The sequence below is a fragment of the Ranitomeya variabilis genome, chromosome 4 (genome assembly GCF_051348905.1).
Source record: "Ranitomeya variabilis isolate aRanVar5 chromosome 4, aRanVar5.hap1, whole genome shotgun sequence".
NCBI lineage: Eukaryota > Metazoa > Chordata > Amphibia > Anura > Dendrobatidae > Ranitomeya > Ranitomeya variabilis.
The window spans coordinates 661,562,672-661,581,276 of NC_135235.1; the positions used below are offsets into that span (position 1 = coordinate 661,562,672).

Sequence of the window (18,605 nt, forward strand, 5' to 3'; positions counted from 1 at the left end):
TGTGTTTATTGTAATCTTTATTTTTTATATAGCGCTAACATATTCCGCAGCGCTTTACAGTTTTTGCACATTATCATCGCTGTCCCCATTGGGGCTCATAATCTAAATTCCCTATCAGTATGTCTTTGGAATGTGGGAAGAAACCGGAGAACCCAGAGGAAACCCACGCAAACACAGGGAGAACATACAAACCCTTTGCAGATGTTGTCCTTGGTGGGATTTGAACCCAGGACTCCAGTGCTGCAAGGCTGTGGTGCTAACCACTGCGCCACCGTGCTGCCCATATTTTTTGTTCAATAGTTCATATTGAATTTTCTCACATAACAAACATTTTACAAGAAACGTAAGAATTCCAGCCACGCAGGGCGGTATGCTGGTTTCCTTTTCCAAAACATATAATACTGGTGGATAAAACAATACTGAGCACAAGACCTTCACAGCCATCTACACATCATAGGGCAGATCTCATGACACCTTCTCTCCATCTACCTGATGATCCTGAGGAACATTGGGATCTTCTTGTTTACAGTCCTGTGGAAGAAGAGGACGGGGGCATCTCTCTGGTGTTGTCCTCTTACTGGATAGAACTGGAGGAAACACATACAGGGACTGAATTCATTCTTTACATACAGATAATTATAGGCCGTGTGTATTTAGTCCTGTCTATTACCTGGCGATCTGAGGGTATGGGGAACCTCTATCATGATGTCCTTGTGCAGATCTTTGTGTCCTTCTAAATACTTCCACTCCTCCATGGAAGGAGGCGAGCTCCACATTCCCACCTGTTGTTGGTTTGGGGAGATCGGAACCTTGTAAGGATCCGTCGCCCCTTCATCCGAAGAGAAAAGTAAAAATCAAAAAATTGAAAAGTTAAAATAAATAAGGATTTTTTGAAGGCCAGACCCGTGTGTCTCCTACAGACAGTAAGCATGAACTGGTTCTCTTGGAGCCAGCATGATGGTGTATACTGCAGAGGAGGAGCTAGCTTTCTCTGTATTAACTTGGTGTCAGCCTCCTAGTGGCAGCAGCATAACACCCATAGTCCTGTGTCCCCCAATGAGGCGAAGGAGAAAAGAGGAATGCAATGATAACCAATAAGTGGGAGTACTTGTACAAAAGAGGGATACAATGGAGCAGAGAGGATATAGCCTGCTACATAGAGACTTTTTTTAATGCTTTTTACGCAGTTTGGAGCCTCCTGGTGGCCGGGAGTAAACCTGCAGTCCTGTGTCACCCAATGTTATTAATGAGGAAAGGAGCTCTATATACAAAACACCCCCCCCCCCCCACATGCAGCCCAAAGCAAGTGACATTACCCTGCACTGCACCGAGTTAGGCTACGTTCACATTAGCGTTAAGCTAATGTGCGTCGGGTTTGCGTCGGCGACGCAGCAGCGACGCATGCGTCATGCGCCCCCTATACTTAACATGGGGGACGCATGCGTTTTTTATTGTTGCGTTGTGCCACACATGCGTCTTTTTTGCCGCAAGCGTCGGACCAAGAAAACGCAACAAGTTGCATTTTTCTTGCGTCCGATTTTCGGCAAAAACCGACGCATGCGTCGCAAAACGCAGCGTTTTTGCGTGCGTTTTGCCGCGTTTTTGCGTGCGTTGTGCGTTGCGTCGTCGACGCAGCGGCGCACAACGCTAGTGTGAACTTAGCCTAACATCACCTCCTTACCCACGCAGCCCCACACACACAAAACATCACCCCCTTCCCCACATCAGCCCTCCAGCAAGCAGCAACACCCCCACTTCCCCATGCAGACTCCCAGCACGCAGCCACATGCAAGTGACAGGACCCCTTCTTTCCCCATGCAGCCCCCCAGCACGCAGACCAATGCAACCAACAGGACCCCCTCCTTCCCCACGCAGACCCCCAGCATGCAGCCCCATGCAAGTAACAGGACCCTCTTCTTCCCACGCAGACCCCCAGCCACATGAAAGTAACAGGACCCCCTCCTTCCCCACGCAGACCCCCAGCACACAGATACACAAAGTTCCAGGACCCCCTCCTTCTCCAGACAGACCACAACATGCAGCCCCACACAAGTAACAGCAGCCCTTCCTTCCCACGCAGATCCCAGCCCCATGCAAGTGACAGCAACCCATCGTTCCCCATGCAGGCCTGCAGGACGCAGCCACACGCAAGTAACAGGACTCCCCCCTTCCTCATGGAGACCCCCAGCCACACACAATTAACAGGACCCTCTCCTCCACGCAGACCCCCAGCCACACGCAAGTAACAGGACCCTTTCTACACCACAGACTCCAATCCAACAAATACAAAGTCTCCCTGTGCGACCCTCAAACATGCAGCCCCCCTTGCAGGAATATCCACTTATCTGTGCCCCCAAATCACCTCAGTGTAATCTCTGCAGCCTCAGCACAATGCGGCTTCCTGGTATCAGGTCTGTAATGGAGGAAGAGGCTCCGCCCCTCCTGTGACATCATCTCCTCACATGGTCACATGGGCCTGATGTTGGCAGAAGTCCTTTACCAGTTTGGATTTAGCCTTTTCCTCATCTAGTGGGGGCTCTGCAGGTGGACGGAGGGATGTGGAGAGTCCCCATTACTGGCGCATTAAGGCCATGTTCACACTTTGCGGTTCTTACTGCGGATCCGCGGCGATTTTGATGCTGCGGGTCCACAGCAGTTTCCATTGCGTTTACATTAACATGTAAACCCTATGGAAACCGCAAACCGCAGTGCACATGCTGCAGGAAAAACCGCGCAGAAACGCAGCGGTTTACATTCCGCAGCATGTCACTTCTTTGTGCAGAATCGCAGCGATTCTGCACCCATAGGAATGCATTGTTCCGCTTACTTCCCGCATGGGGCTGTGCCCACGATGCGGGAAGTAAGGGGATAATGTGCGGTTGCTACCCGGGGTGGAGGAGAGGAGACTCTCCTCCAGGCCCTGGGAAGCATAAATAGTGTAAAAAAAAAAAGAAAATAAAAAAATGGTGCTATACTCACCTCTCAGCGCTGCACGCGGCCATCCGGTCTCAATTGCTGTGCGAGCAGGGCCTGAGATGACGTCGCGGTCACATGACCGTGACGTCACGAAGGTCCTTCTCGGCACAGCATCTTTGGAACCGGAGCGCCGCGTGCAGCGCCGAGGAGATCCGGACATCAGAGGGTGAGTATAACCAATTTTTATTATTTTTAACCCCTTCCCGACCTTTGACGCCACGTAGGCGTCATGAAAGTCGGTGCCAATCCGACCCATGACGCCTATGTGGCATCATGGAATGATCGCGTCCCTGCAGATCGGGTGAAAGGGTTAACTCCAATTTCACCCGATCTGCAGGGACAGGGGAGTGGTGCTTCAGCCCAGGGGGGGTGGCCCACCGTTATGGGGTCCGCCCCCATAAGTCGTCCTGTCCGCTCCCCCGTCGTCCTGTCTGCCCCCCCGTGCTCCAATCCCACCCCCCCGTGCTCCGATCCCCCCCCGTGGTCCGATCACCCCCCCTCATACTTACCGGGCCTCCCGGTGTCCGTCAGTCTTCTCCATGGGCGCCGCCATCTTGGAAAATGCGCAGTGCGCCCGCCGATTCTGCCGGCCGGCAGATTCGTTCCAGGTATATTTTGATCACTGCGATATAACCTATCACAGTGATCAAAATAAAAAAAAATAGTAAATGACCCCCCCCCCCCTTTATCACCCCCATAGGTAGGGACAATAATAAAAAAAAGAAAAAAAATGTTTCTTTTTCCACTAGGGTTAGGGGTAGGGGTAGGGATAGGGTTAGGCTATGTGCACACAGTGCGGATTTGGCTGCGGATCCGCAGCGGATTGGCAGCGGATCCACAGCGGATTGGCCGCTCCGAAGTCGTAGCAGTTTTCCATCAGGTTTACAGTACCATGTACACCTATGGAAAACCAAATCCGCTGTGCCCATGGTGCTGAAAATACCGTGCGGAAACGCTGTGTTGTATTTTCCGCAGCATGTCAATTTTGTGCGGATTCCGCAGCGTTTTACACCTGTTCCTCAATAGGAATCCGCAGGTGAAATTCGCACAAAAAAAACACTGGAAATCCACTGTAAATCCGCAGGTAAAACGCAGTGCCTTTTACCTGCGGATTTTTCAAAAATGGTGCGGAAAAATCTCACACGAATCCGCAACGTGGGCACATAGCCTTAGGGTTAGGGTTGGAATTAGAGTTAGGGTTGGAATTAGGGCTAGGGTTGAAAATAGGGTTAAGATTAGGCTTGTGGTTAGGGTTACGGATAGGGTTAGGGGTGTGTAGGGGTTACAGTTGTGGTTAGGGTTGGGATTAGGGTTAGGGTTGGGATTAGGGTTACGGGTGTGTTGGGGTTAGGGTTGTGGTTAGGGGTGTGTTGGGGTTAGGGTTGTGATTAGGGTTATGGCTACCATTGGGATTAGGGTTGGGGGTGTGTTGGGGTTAGTGTTGAAGTTAGAATTGAGGGGTTTCCACTGTTTAGGCACATCAGGGGTCTCCAAACGCAACATGGCGCCACCATTGATTCCAGCCAATCTTGCGTTCAAAAAGTCAAATGGTGCTCCCTCCTTTCCAAGCCCCGACGTGCGCCTAAACAGTGGTTTACCCCCACATATGGGGTACCAGCGTACTCAGGACAAACTGGGCAACAACTATTGGGGTCCAATTTCTCCTGTTACCCTTGCGAAAATAAAAAATTACTTGCTAAAACATAATTTTTGAGGAAAGAACAATTATTTTTTATTTTCACGGCTCTGCGTTATAAACTTCTGTGAAGCACTTGGGGGTTGAAAGTGCTCACCACACATCTAGATAAGTTCCTTGGGGGGTCTAGTTTCCAAAATGGGGTCACTTGTGGGGTGTTTCTACTGTTTAGGCATATCAGGGGCTCTGCAAATGCAACGTGATGCCCGCAGACCATTCCATCAAAGTCTGCATTTCAAATGCCACTACTTCACTTCCGAGCCCTGACGTGCACCCAAACAGTGGTTTACCCCCACATATGGGGTATCAGCGTACTCACAACAAACTGGGCAACAAATATTGGGGTCCAATTTCTCCTGTTAACCTTGTGAAAATAAAAAATTGCTTGCTAAATCATCTTTTTTGAGGAAAGAAAAATGATTTTTTATTTTCACGGCTCTGCGTTGTAAACTTCTGTGAAGCACTTGGAGGTTGAACGTGCTCACCACACATCTAGATAAGTTCCTTGGGGGGTCTAGTTTCCAAAATGGGGTCACTTGTCAGGAGTTCCTACTGTTTAGGCACATCAGGGGCTCTGCAAACGCAACGTGACGCCCGCAGAGCATTCCATCAAAGTCTGCATTTCAAAACGTCACTACTTCCCTTCTGAACCCAGACGTGTGCCAAAACAGTGGTTTACCCCCACATATGGGGTATCAGCGTACTCAGGAGAAACTGGACAACAACTTTTGGGGTACAATTTCTCCTGTTACCCTTGGGAAAATAAAAAATTGTGGGCTAAAAAATCATTTTTGAGAAAAGAAAAATTATTTTTTATTTTCACGGCTCTGCGTTATAAACTTCTGAGAAGCACCTGGGGGTTTTAAGTGCTCACCACACATCTAGATAAGTTCCTTAGGGGAGCTCCAATGTTTAGGCACACAGGGGCTCTCCAAACGCGACATGGTGTCCGCTAACGATTGGAGCTAATTTTCCATTCAAAAAGTCAAATGGCGCGCCTTCCATTCCGAGCCTTGCCGTGCACCCAAACAGTGGTTTACTCCCACATATGAGGTATCGGCGTACTCAGGAGAAATTGCCCAACAAAGTTTAGGATCCATTTTATCCAGTTGCCCATGTGAAAATGAAAAAATTGAGGCTAAAAGAAATTTTGAGTGAAAAAAGTACTTTTTCATTTTTACGGATCAATTTGTGAAGCACCTGAGGGTTTAAAGTGCTCACTATGCATCTACATAAGTTCCTTGGGGGGTCTAGTTTCCAAAATGGGGTCACTTGTGGGGGAGCTCCAATGTTTAGGCACACAGGGGCTCTCCAAACGCGACATGGTGTCTGCTAAAGATTGGAGCCAATTTTTCATTCAAAAAGTCAAATGGCGCTCCTTCCCTTCCGAGCCCTGCCGTGCCCCCAAACAGTGGTTTACCGCCACATAAGAGGTATCAGCGTACTCAGGACAAATTGGACAACAACGTTCGTTGTCCAGTTTCTCCTTTTACCCTTGGAAAAATAAAAAAATTGTTGCGAAAAGATCATTTTTGTGACTAAAAAGTTAAATGTTAATTTTTTCCTTCCATGTTGCTTCTGCTGCTGTGAAACACCTGAAGGGTTAATAAACTTCTTGAACGTGGTTTTGAGCACCTTGAGGGGTGCAGTTTTTAGAATGGTGTCACTTTTGGGTATTTTCAGCCATATAGACCCCTCAAACTGACTTCAAATGTGAGGTGGTCCCTAAAAAAATGGTTTTGTAAATTTTGTTGTAAAAATGAAAAATCACTTGTCAAATTTTAACCCTTATAACTTCCTACCAAAAAAAAATATGTTTCCAAAATAGTGCTGATGTAAAGTAGACATGTGGGAAATGTTATTTATTAACTATTTTGTGTCACATAACTCTCTGGTTTAACAGAATAAAAATTCAAAATGTGAAAATTGCGAAATTTTCGCCAAATTTCCGTTTTTTTCACAAATAAAGTCAGAAATTATCGACCTAAATTTACCACTAACATGAAGCCCAATATGTCACGAAAAAACACTCAGAATCGCTAGGATCTGTTGAAGCGTTCTTGAGTTATTACCTCATAAAGGGACACTGGTCAGAATTGCAAAAAATGGCCAGGTCATTAAGGTCAAAATAGGCTGGGTCATGAAGGGGTTAACATTGATGCATATGCAGCATCAATAGTATAGGAGTAATCCCGCAGCGGAAATCGCAAGACAAACCGCAATAAATCTGCAGGGATAAACGCAGCGGTTTTGCCCTGCAGATTTATCAATTCCGCTGCGGGAGAACCCGCAGAGCACGTCGCAGAGTGTGCACATAGCCTTAGGCTATGTGCACACGTTGCAGATTTCCCTGCACTGAATCTGCATCTCTTTGCAGAAAACACAGGTGCGTTTTTTATAGCTAAAAAAAAAAAGATTTGTGATGTCATTTCTTGTCCAACCTCCTTTTACATTTGTCCAACCCACACTCCATTAGCGCCAGCTCTCTCCGCCCAGGATGATGCCACTGCTCTGGTTGAATGGGCTTTTATATTCTCCGGGATGGTTGTCCCACAGGATGAGTAGGATAGGGTGATGGCGTCTCTTATCCATCTCGCCAACGTGGCTTTCGACGCTTTTTTCCCTTCCGTGGACCCTGGAAGCAAACAGAGCCCTATCCTTCCTGCACTCCCTAGTGGCTGATAGATATTGGACCAGACACCTTTTTGCATCTAGGGTATGCAATGTTTTTTCCCCCTCATTTTTGGGGCTGGGACAAAAGGAGGGCAAAGAGATCTCTTGGGTTCTATGAAATTGTGACGCAATTTTAGGGAGGTAAGCCGGGTTAGTTCTAAGAATGACTCTGTCTTTGAGTATCTGACTAAAGGGTGGGCATGCAGACAGCGCCTGTATATCGCTAACGCGGCGGGCCGAGGTTAGGGCTACCAGGAGCGTGTTTTTTAGAGATAAGATTTTTAAAGGAGCGTCTGCCAGGGGCTCAAAGGGAGGTTTGGTTAGAGCATTTAGAACAAGGTTTAGATCCCAGGAAGGAGTAGTATGGATAGGAATAGGCCTGGACCTACTTGAGGCTCTAATGAATCTCATGATCCAACGACTTCTAGCTAGATCATGGTTGTACAAAGCTCCCAAGGCTGCTACCTGAACCTTTAGAGTGCTTGTAGCTAGACCTTTTTCCAGTCCTTTCTGCAGGAACTCAAGGATTTTCTCTATTGGGATTTCCCTGGTTGGGTCTGCGCCGGATACTGACATGAACTTTTTCCACACTTTCCCATATATTTTGGTGGTTACAAGTTTCCTACTCTGTAATAGAGTGGATACTAAATTGGGGGAGAAGCCCTTATCGCTTAGTAGCTTCCTTTCAAATGCCAAGCTGTCATATGTAGATTCTTTACATTGGGGTGAAAAACTGGTCCCTGGGATAAAAGGTTCGGAGTGTCTGGTAGAACCCAAGGGTTTGATATGGACATTTTTCTTAGCCATGAAAACCATATTCTATGGGGCCAGAATGGAGCTATTACTATTACTGTTGCTCCGTCCTCCCGAATCTTCCTCAGCACTAAGGGAATGAGGGATATCGGAGGGAACGCGTAAGCGAGACGATAGTTCCAGGGAATGGTGAAGGCGTCTAGAGCTACTGGGCCCCCCCGGGGATCGATTGAGCAGAATGTCTCTACTTTCTGGTTTTGACTGTTCGCTAACAGGTCTATTTCTGGGTGCCCCCAAAGTTTTACGATCTGGTTGAACACTGATTGTCTTAGCTCCCACTCCCCTTGTTTTAAGCATGTCCTGCTCAAGAAATCTGCAGTTCGGTTTTCTGAGCCTTTTATGTGGAGAGCTGTCAGGGACTTTAGATTGTGTTCTGCTATGTGGGAGATGGATTGGGTTATGTTGTGAAATTGGATTCTGGGCTCCCCCGGTGGCCACTTGTGGAATTGAACTTGTGTGCATCATCCCCTCTGTTCACCTGCTCCTATCAGGATGTGGGAGTCGCTATATAACCTTGCTCCTCTGTCAGTTTCTTGCCGGTCAACAATGTAATCAGAAGCCTTCTGTGCTTGTTCCTGCTACTAGACAACTCCCAGCTAAGTTGGACTTTTGTCCTTGTGTGTTTTTGCATTTTGTTCCTGTTCACAGCTGCTGTTTCGTTACTGTGTCTGGAAAGCTCTTGTGATCGGAAATTGCCACTCTGGTGTTATGAGTTAATGCTAGAGTCTTAAAGGAATTTCTGGATGGTGTTTTGATAGGGTTTTCTGCTGACCATGAAAGTGTCCTTTCTGTCTTCCTGCTATCTAGAAAGCGGACCTCGATTTTGCTAAACCTATTTTCATACTACGTTTGTCATTTCATCTAAAATCACCGCCAATATATGTGGGGGCCTCTGTCTGCCTTTTGGGAAATTTTCTCTAGAGGTGAGCCAGGACTGTCTTTTCCTCTGCTAGGATTAGGTAGTTCTCCGGCTGGCGCTGGGCATCTAGGGTTAAAAAACGTAGGCATGCTACCCGGCCACTTCTAGTTGTGCGGCAGGTTTAGTTCATGGTCAGTATAGTTTCCATCTTCCAAGAGCTAGTTCTCATATATGCTGGGCTATGTTCTCTCGCCATTGAGAATCATGACAGTTTGACCGGCCCAAAAAAGGGTTAAATTACTGGCTGAGAAAGGAGAGAAAAAAGAAGTCTGCTACAATTTTTTTTTTTTTTTTTTTTTTTTTTTCCTCTAGTTCTGAGTGTGCTCTTAATTGAATCACTTGCTAGTCTGCCTATACTGCAGCCTTCCTCTCTTTCTCTCCTTCTAATCCTTGAATGGCTCTGTGTTCACCTGTTTCAAATGGATCTTCAGAGTGTAGCTACAGGTTTGAATAATCTCGCCACAAAGGTACAAAATTTGCAAGATTTTGTTGTTCATGCACCTATGTCTGAGCCTAGAATTCCTTTGCCTGAATTCTTCTCGGGGAATAGATCTCACTTTCAAAATTTTAAAAATAATTGCAAATTGTTTTTGTCCCTGAAGTCTCGCTCTGCCGGAGACCCTGCACAGCAGGTCAGGATTGTAATTTCCTTGCTCCGGGGCGACCCTCAAGACTGGGCTTTTGCATTGGCACCAGGGAATCCTGCGTTGCTCAATGTGGATGCGTTTTTTCTGGCCTTGGGGTTGCTTTATGAGGAACCTCATTTAGAGCTTCAGGCGGAAAAGGCCTTGATGTCCTTGTCTCAGGGGCAAGATGAAGCTGAAATATACTGCCAAAAATTCCGCAAATGGTCTGTGCTTACTCAGTGGAATGAGTGCGCCCTGGCGGCGATTTTCAGAGAAGGTCTCTCTGATGCCATTAAGGATGTTATGGTGGGGTTCCCTGTGCCTGCGAGTCTGAATGAGTCCATGACGATGGCTATTCAGATCGATAGGCGTCTGCGGGAGTGCAAACCTGTGCACCATTTGGCGGTGTCTACTGAGAAAACGCCAGAAAATATGCAATGTGATAGAATTCTGTCCAGAAGCGAGCGGCAGAATTTTAGACGAAAAAATGGGTTGTGCTTCTATTGTGGTGATTCAACTCATGTTATATCAGCATGCTTTAAGCGTACTAAGAAGCCTGACAAGTCTGTTTCAATTAGCACTTTACAGTCTAAGTTTATTCTATCTGTGACCCTGATTTGTTCTTTGTCATCTATTACCGCGGACGCCTATGTCGACTCTGGCGCTGCTTTGAGTCTTATGGATTGGTCCTTTGCCAAACGCTGTGGGTATGATTTGGAGCCACTGGAGGCTCCGATACCTCTGAAAGGGATTGACTCCACCCCATTGGCTAGTAATAAACCACAATACTGGACACAAGTGACTATGCGTGTTAATCCGGATCACCAGGAGGTTATTCGCTTTCTGGTGCTGTATAATCTACATGATGTTTTGGTGCTGGGATTGCCATGGCTGCAATCTCATAACCCAGTCCTCGACTGGAGAGCTATGTCTGTGTTAAGCTGGGGATGTAAAGGAACTCATGGGGACGTACCTTTGGTTTCCATTTCATCATCTATTCCCTCTGAGATTCCTGAATTCTTGTCTGACTTTCGTGACGTTTTTGAAGAACCCAAGGTTGGTTCACTACCTCCGCACCGGGAGTGCGATTGTGCCATAAACTTGATTCCGGGTAGTAAATACCCTAAGGGTCGTTTATTTAATCTGTCTGTGCCTGAACACGCTGCTATGCGAGAATATATAAAGGAGTCCTTGGAAAAGGGACATATTCGTCCTTCGTCATCTCCCTTAGGAGCCGGTTTTTTCTTTGTGTCTAAGAAAGACAGCTCTTTGAGGCCGTGTATTGATTATCGACTTTTGAATAAAATCACGGTTAAATATCAATATCCGTTACCACTGCTTACTGATTTGTTTGCTCGTATAAAGGGGGCCAAGTGGTTCTCTAAGATTGATCTCCGTGGGGCGTATAATTTGGTGCGAATCAAGCAGGGGGATGAGTGGAAAACCGCATTTAATACGCCCGAGGGCCATTTTGAGTATTTGGTGATGCCTTTTGGTCTTTCAAATGCCCCTTCAGTCTTCCAGTCCTTTATGCATGACATTTTCCGCGATTATTTGGATAAATTTATGATTGTGTATCTGGATGATATTCTGATTTTTTCGGATGACTGGGACTCTCATGTCCAGCAGGTCAGGAGGGTTTTTCAGGTTTTGCGGTCTAATTCCTTGTGTGTGAAGGGTTCTAAGTGTGTTTTTGGGGTTCAAAAGATTTCTTTCTTGGGATACATTTTTTCCCCCTCTTCCATCGAGATGGATCCTGTCAAGGTTCAGGCTATTGGTGATTGGACGCAACCCTCTTCTCTTAAGAGTCTTCAGAAATTTTTGGGCTTTGCTAACTTTTATCGTCGATTTATTGCTGGTTTTTCTGATGTTGTAAAACCATTGACTGATTTGACTAAGAAGGGTGCTGATGTTGCTGATTGGTCCCCTGATGTGGTGGAGGCCTTTCGGGAGCTCAAGCGCCGCTTTTCTTCCGCCCCAGTGTTGCGTCAGCCTGATGTTGCTCTTCCTTTTCAGGTTGAGGTCGACGCTTCTGAAATCGGAGCTGGGGCGGTGTTGTCGCAGAGAAGTTCCGACTGCTCCGTGATGAGACCTTGTGCTTTTTTTTCCCGTAAATTTTCGCCCGCCGAGCGGAATTATGATATTGGGAATCGGGAGCTTTTGGCCATGAAGTGGGCTTTTGAGGAGTGGCGTCACTGGCTTGAGGGGGCCAGACATCAGGTGGTGGTATTGACTGACCACAAAAATTTAATTTACCTTGAGTCTGCCAGGCGCCTGAATCCTAGACAGGCGCGCTGGTCGTTGTTTTTCTCTCGGTTTAATTTTGTGGTGTCGTACCTACCGGGTTCTAAGAATGTTAAGGCGGATGCCCTTTCTAGGAGTTTTGAGCCTGACTCCCCTGGTAATTCTGAGCCCACAGGTATCCTTAAAGATGGAGTGATATTGTCTGCCGTTTCTCCAGACCTGCGGCGGGCCTTGCAGGAGTTTCAGGCGGATAGACCTGATCGTTGCCCACCTGGTAGACTGTTTGTTCCTGATGATTGGACCAGTAGAGTCATCTCTGAGATTCATTCTTCTGCGTTGGCAGGTCATCCTGGAATCTTTGGTACCAGGGATTTGGTGGCAAGGTCCTTCTGGTGGCCTTCCCTGTCACGAGATGTGCGAGGCTTTGTGCAGTCTTGTGACGTTTGTGCTCGGGCCAAGCCTTGTTGTTCTCGGGCTAGTGGATTGTTGTTGCCCTTGCCTATCCCGAAGAGGCCTTGGACGCACATCTCGATGGATTTTATTTCGGATCTGCCTGTTTCTCAGAAGATGTCTGTCATCTGGGTGGTGTGTGACCGTTTCTCTAAGATGGTCCATCTGGTTCCCTTGCCTAAGTTGCCTTCTTCTTCCGAGTTGGTTCCTCTGTTTTTTCAAAATGTTGTTCGTTTGCATGGTATTCCTGAGAATATCGTTTCTGACAGAGGGACCCAATTCGTGTCTAGATTTTGGCGGGCATTCTGTGCTAGGATGGGCATAGATTTGTCTTTTTCGTCTGCTTTCCATCCTCAGACTAATGGCCAGACCGAGCGGACTAATCAGACCTTGGAGACATATTTGAGGTGTTTTGTGTCTGCGGATCAGGATGATTGGGTTGCTTTTTTGCCTTTGGCGGAGTTCGCCCTCAATAATCGGGCCAGCTCTGCCACCTTGGTGTCCCCGTTTTCCTGTAATTTGGGGTTTCATCCTCGATTTTCCTCCGGTCAAGTGGAATCTTCGGATTGTCCTGGAGTGGATGCTGTGGTGGAGAGGTTGCATCAGATTTGGGGGCAGGTGGTGGACAATTTGAAGTTGTCCCAGGAGAAGACTCAGCTTTTTGCCAACCGCCGTCGTCGTGTTGGTCCTCGGCTTTGTGTTGGGGACTTGGTGTGGTTGTCGTCTCGTTTTGTCCCTATGAGGGTTTCTTCTCCTAAGTTTAAGCCTCGGTTCATCGGCCCATACAAGATATTGGAGATTCTTAACCCTGTGTCCTTCCGTTTGGACCTCCCTGCATCCTTTTCGATTCATAATGTTTTTCATCGGTCATTGTTGCGCAGGTATGAGGTACCGGTTGTGCCTTCCGTTGAGCCTCCTGCTCAACCTGTTGGTTGAGGGTGAGTTGGAGTACGTTGTGGAAAAGATCTTAGACTCTCGTGTTTCCAGACGGAGACTCCAGTATCTGGTCAAATGGAAGGGATACGGTCAGGAGGATAATTCTTGGGTCACTGCCTCTGATGTTCATGCCTCCGATCTTGTCCGTGCCTTTCATAGGGCTCATCCTGATCGCCCTGGTGGTTCTGGTGAGGGTTCGGTGCCCCCTCCTTGAGGGGGGGGTACTGTTGTGAAATTGGATTCTGGGCTCCCCCGGTGGCCACTTGTGGAATTGAACTTGTGTGCATCATCCCCTCTGTTCACCTGCTCCTATCAGGATGTGGGAGTCGCTATATAACCTTGCTCCTCTGTCAGTTTCTTGCCGGTCAACAATGTAATCAGAAGCCTTCTGTGCTTGTTCCTGCTACTAGACAACTCCCAGCTAAGTTGGACTTTTGTCCTTGTGTGTTTTTGCATTTTGTTCCTGTTCACAGCTGCTGTTTCGTTACTGTGTCTGGAAAGCTCTTGTGATCGGAAATTGCCACTCTGGTGTTATGAGTTAATGCTAGAGTCTTAAAGGAATTTCTGGATGGTGTTTTGATAGGGTTTTCTGCTGACCATGAAAGTGTCCTTTCTGTCTTCCTGCTATCTAGAAAGCGGACCTCGATTTTGCTAAACCTATTTTCATACTACGTTTGTCATTTCATCTAAAATCACCGCCAATATATGTGGGGGCCTCTGTCTGCCTTTTGGGAAATTTTCTCTAGAGGTGAGCCAGGACTGTCTTTTCCTCTGCTAGGATTAGGTAGTTCTCCGGCTGGCGCTGGGCATCTAGGGTTAAAAAACGTAGGCATGCTACCCGGCCACTTCTAGTTGTGCGGCAGGTTTAGTTCATGGTCAGTATAGTTTCCATCTTCCAAGAGCTAGTTCTCATATATGCTGGGCTATGTTCTCTCGCCATTGAGAATCATGACAGGGTTACCTCCATTAATGCTCGAGACCTGGTGCCCCCTTGATGGTTTAGGTATGCTACCACTACCTGGTTGTCCGAAAAGATTTTTACGTGATGGGAGTAAATGAGTTCTAGAAAGTGCGTTAGGGCCAATTTTACCGCTAACAGTTCTTTCATGTTTGAAGAGGCTAGCTCTTGATTTTGGCCCCAATTCCCCTGTGCCACTTGATCGTCTATGTGTGCTCCCCACCCCCAGAGGCTTGCATCCGTCGTTAGGATTTTTTCCGTCGGTAGTGCCCAAGGAACACCCTTGGTTAAATTCACTGGGTCTGCCCACCATACTAGAGAGTGTATCGTGTTTGACGAGATACTTAATTGCCCGTCTAAATTTACGCGCAGAGACATGCTTGAATCTAATGTTTCCCATTGCAGGTCCCGGGTATGACATTGTGCCCACTGCACTGCCGGGATACAGGCCATCATGAATCCCAACAGGGACATTGCTTTTCTCAGAGTAGTGACCGGGAACATTGTCATCTGTAACACTATCTGTGTCATTTTTTGGATCTTCGTCTGTGGAAGATAGCATTTCTGCGTGATCGAGTCTAGGACTATCCCTAAGTACTCCTGTACCTGGGTTGGCGCTATTCTGGATTTGGGTATGTTCAGTAGCCAACCTAGACTCGCCAGTGAAGCCATGACCAACTCCAACTGTTGTTTGCAATGTTGGGATGAGGTCCCTACCACCAGGAGATCGTCCAGATAGGGAACTATTAGGACATTCTGTTCCCGTATGTGGGCCATTACTTCTGACATTATTTTTGTGAATACCCGTGATGCGATGGCTAACCCGAAGGGGAGAGCCCTGAATTGGTAGTGTTTCACTTCCCCTGGATAGTCACTGCCAGTCTGAGGTATTTTTGATGGTCCTTGTGGATAGGCACATGGTAATATGCGTCTCGTAAATCTAGAACAGTCATAAAACACAAGGGAAAGAGAATCTTTACACAAGATTTTATTGTCTCCATTTTGAAATGTTGAATCTCGAGGAAGCCGTTTAGTCTTTTGAGATTTATGATCGCCCTGTGCAATCCGTCTGGTTTTCTGCAAAGGAAGAGGGGAGAGTAGAAGCCCATACCTTTCTCCTGGTAGGGGACTTCTTGTAACACTCCCTTCTGAATTAAGTTCAAAACCTCTTCCTGAAGAGCTGACTGTTCGTGTGATTGTTTCTGAGGTGTTACCATGAAGGAATTGCCGGGAGGGGTGCGGAATTTCAGTTTGAAACCTTCTCTTATTATGCTTAATGTCCAGGGACTGTTTGAAATTTTTTCCCAGGCTGGAAGAAAACAGGTCAATCTCCCTCCGGCCGATTGTGATTTTTTATTGTCGGGGGGGGGGGGGGGGGGGGTTGTTGAACATGAAGCCTTTGTTCTTATTTCTTTTGTCCTCCCATCCATCTTTGTTTCCTTTTGGGGTCTCCTCCGCATGAACTTTCTGTTCTGAAAAGGATGCCTGTAAGACTGATTGGGGAACCCGGGAAAAGATTTTCTCTTATCCCCGGCTTTGTCTAAGATGTCGTCTAATGTTGACCCAAATAAGAACTCGCCTTTACATGGTATTGAGCATAATTTAGTTTTGGTTTGCAAATCCCCTGGCCAGCATTTTAGCCACAGGGCACGTCTTGCAGCGGTTGAGAAGGAGGCTGACCTAGCCGCCAATCTAGCTGAATCTACCGATGCTTCGTCCAAAAAGGCTGCCGCACCTTTCATCACAGACACTGACTTTTGAATTGTCTCTCTTGAGACCTTTTCTTTTAATTGGGAGTCTGTCATGGTTCCCAATGGCAAGGGAACGTCAGAGAACATAAATAACAGACTAGCTCTTGGGTGATGGAATCTCGAGCTGACCGTGAGCTAAACCTACCACACAACTAATAGTGGCCGGGGGGCGTACCTACGTTTTATCCCTAGACGCCTCGCGCCAGCCGGAGGACTAACTAACCCTAATAGAGGAAAAAACAGACCTGGCTTACCTCTAGGGAAATTCCCCCAAAAAGGAGACAGAAGCCCCCCACATATATTGACGGTGAGTTCAGAGGAAAAGACATACGCAGTATGAAGGTAGGTTCAGCAAAGCGAGGTCCGCTTACTAGATAGTAGGAAGATACAAAAGGGAACTTCACGGTCAGCTGAAAACCCTTTTAAAATACCATCCTGAAATTACTTTAAGACTCATGTGTCAACTCATGACACCGGAGTGGTAATTTCAGCCCACAAGAGCTTCCAGCTACAGAAAAATAACATAACTGTGAACTGGAACAAAAATGCAAAACAAACTTAGGACTAAGAGTCCAACTTAGCTGATCAGTAGTCTAGGAGCAGGAACATGCAACAGAAAGGCTCTGGTTACATTGATGGCCGGCACTAGAATGACTGAGCAGCAAGGCTAAATAGGATACTCCCATATCCTGATGGAAACAGGTGAACAGAGAAAGAGAAGCACACAAGTCCAGTACCACCAGTGACCACCGGGGGAGCCCAAAAACCAAATTCACAACAGGAGTCTAAGTGCTCGAGCCATACCATTAAGGTGCGGGCAGTACAAGTGGCCGCAATGGCTGGTTTTAATCCACCCCCTGCTGCTTCCCAGGAGCTTTTTAAGAAAGTCTCAGCTTTTTTGTCCATCGGGTCCTTTAAGGTACCCATGTCTTCGAAGGGCAGGGCAAATTTTTTAGAGGCCTTTGCTATGGCCACATCCAATTTTGGCACCTTACTCCAAGATGAGCAGGCTGGGTCGTCGAAAGGGTATTTTCTCTTGGGAGTTAAGAGAACTTTTTTGTCTGGTTTCTTCCATTCTCTTTTAATTAGAGAGTGAATTTTTTCATTTATTGGGAACGCTCTCCTTTTCTTTTGTTCCAGACCACTGAACATTATATCCTGCGCCATTTTTTTAGGGCGTTCGTCTACCAGACCCATTGTTGTCCTGACGGCTTTTACGAGGGCGTCTGTCTCTTCGATAGTGAAGCAACTGCGCCCCCCTTCTGAAGATAGCGAAGAGGTCTCGGAGGCCGATGAATCACTAGAATCAGATATTTCGCTCTCTGACTCGTCAACACTGGATTCAGGTGACCTATGGCTTGATTTGCATTTTTTCTTTGAGGTCTTAACGCCTTTAAGGGCACTCTCAACCTGGCTCCTTATTAGTGACTTTAGGTTTGAGGCAAACGCCGGAGATTCTTCCTGAATTGTTTTCTCTATGCAAATGCTGCATAGCTTTTTCTCCCATGAGGAAGGTAGCTCTTCCGGGCATATAGCACATACCCTGTGCTTTGATTTGGCTACACATTTCTTTCCCTAGAAGAAGAGTAACTCCGTATTAAACTCAGGACTTTCACGTAGATCACTCACCCTCCTGTGGACAAGAGATACCATCTCGGGCCTGGAGACTATATCCACCGCTGGATTCGTCACAGGTCACGTTGTTTTTGCAGAGGTTCGGCTGCGTTGCGACCCCGAGCGTCCACTGCTGCTGCGCTGCTGAGAGGAAGTGTTTCCCTTGCGCTGATGCTGTGTATGCTGGTGCCGCTGTACCTGCGCTTGCTCAGGAGATAGATGTATAGTCTCCTGTGCATCCTGCTGCTCCTGGTCGCTCATAGTGGCCTCCGCACTGTGATTAGTGCAAAGGAGTTTTGAATGGTCCCCATTTTCCCGCCTGGAGGCGCTACCTTTATGCCTTGCGCTGCCAGCGGAAGTAGTGATCTGCGCATGCGCACTGCTCGTTCACTTAGGGGAAGGTATAAGCGGGAACGCGCTCGCGCCCCTCAGCATTCTGTCTGCCAGCGCCTGCCTGCACACACGCCCGGAGTCTCCGGCCCAAGCGGCAATGGCGCCGGCGTTTCAGCGGTCCCACGTGACCGGTGCCTCCACATACCGGCATCTTCTGCGCCTGGGACCCCATGGGATGGTAGCCGCCGCTACCCCCATGCAACACTGTGCAGCGGTACAGAGGCTATCCCGGTGACCGCCGCCACCTGCCTCCTTCCTCCTTTTTTTTTTTTTTCTTGGAAGGCAGACTTGATCCTCCTTCACTGCCTCCCCCCCACTCACCCTCAAGGTCCGCCGACCCCTGCGGTGGAGCTTCAGGGAAGGAAAAAAGGGGAGAAAACCGCTCGACCAGGAACCGAACTGGATCGGCCCCTGGTATCCCACGAAGGATCTTCAGGCACGTGCTGTAGGTTCCCCGTCAGGGACAGGAAACAAACTGATGTGGGAGAGAGGTACACCCTTTTTCACCTGTAGGTTTCCTGTCCCTGGGGGCGGACCCCTCTCTCCGTGGTGCCAT

The 18,605-nt window shown here is 47.6% G+C and overlaps 2 protein-coding genes across 2 annotated transcripts in view; both read right to left on the reverse strand.

Annotated features, from left to right (window-relative positions):
• The window catches only part of LOC143767521 (uncharacterized), a 66,188-nt gene extending 59,426 nt beyond the window's left edge, over positions 1-6,762 (reverse strand). The window contains exon 1 of the mRNA XM_077255926.1: positions 6,745-6,762. The gene's annotated coding sequence lies outside the window, so the exon portion shown is untranslated. The remainder of the gene's footprint in view (positions 1-6,744) is intronic.
• Positions 1-18,605, reverse strand: part of LOC143767522 (uncharacterized) — a 254,632-nt gene that overhangs the window by 16,297 nt on the left and 219,730 nt on the right. The window contains exons 1-3 of the mRNA XM_077255927.1: positions 2,363-2,509; positions 671-829; positions 490-587 (exon numbers count right to left, since the gene is read on the reverse strand). Of these exons, the coding sequence (XP_077112042.1) occupies positions 490-587; positions 671-776 (204 nt within the window). The 5' untranslated portion in view covers positions 777-829; positions 2,363-2,509. Of the gene's footprint in view, positions 1-489; positions 588-670; positions 830-2,362 lie in introns of the transcript that reaches the window.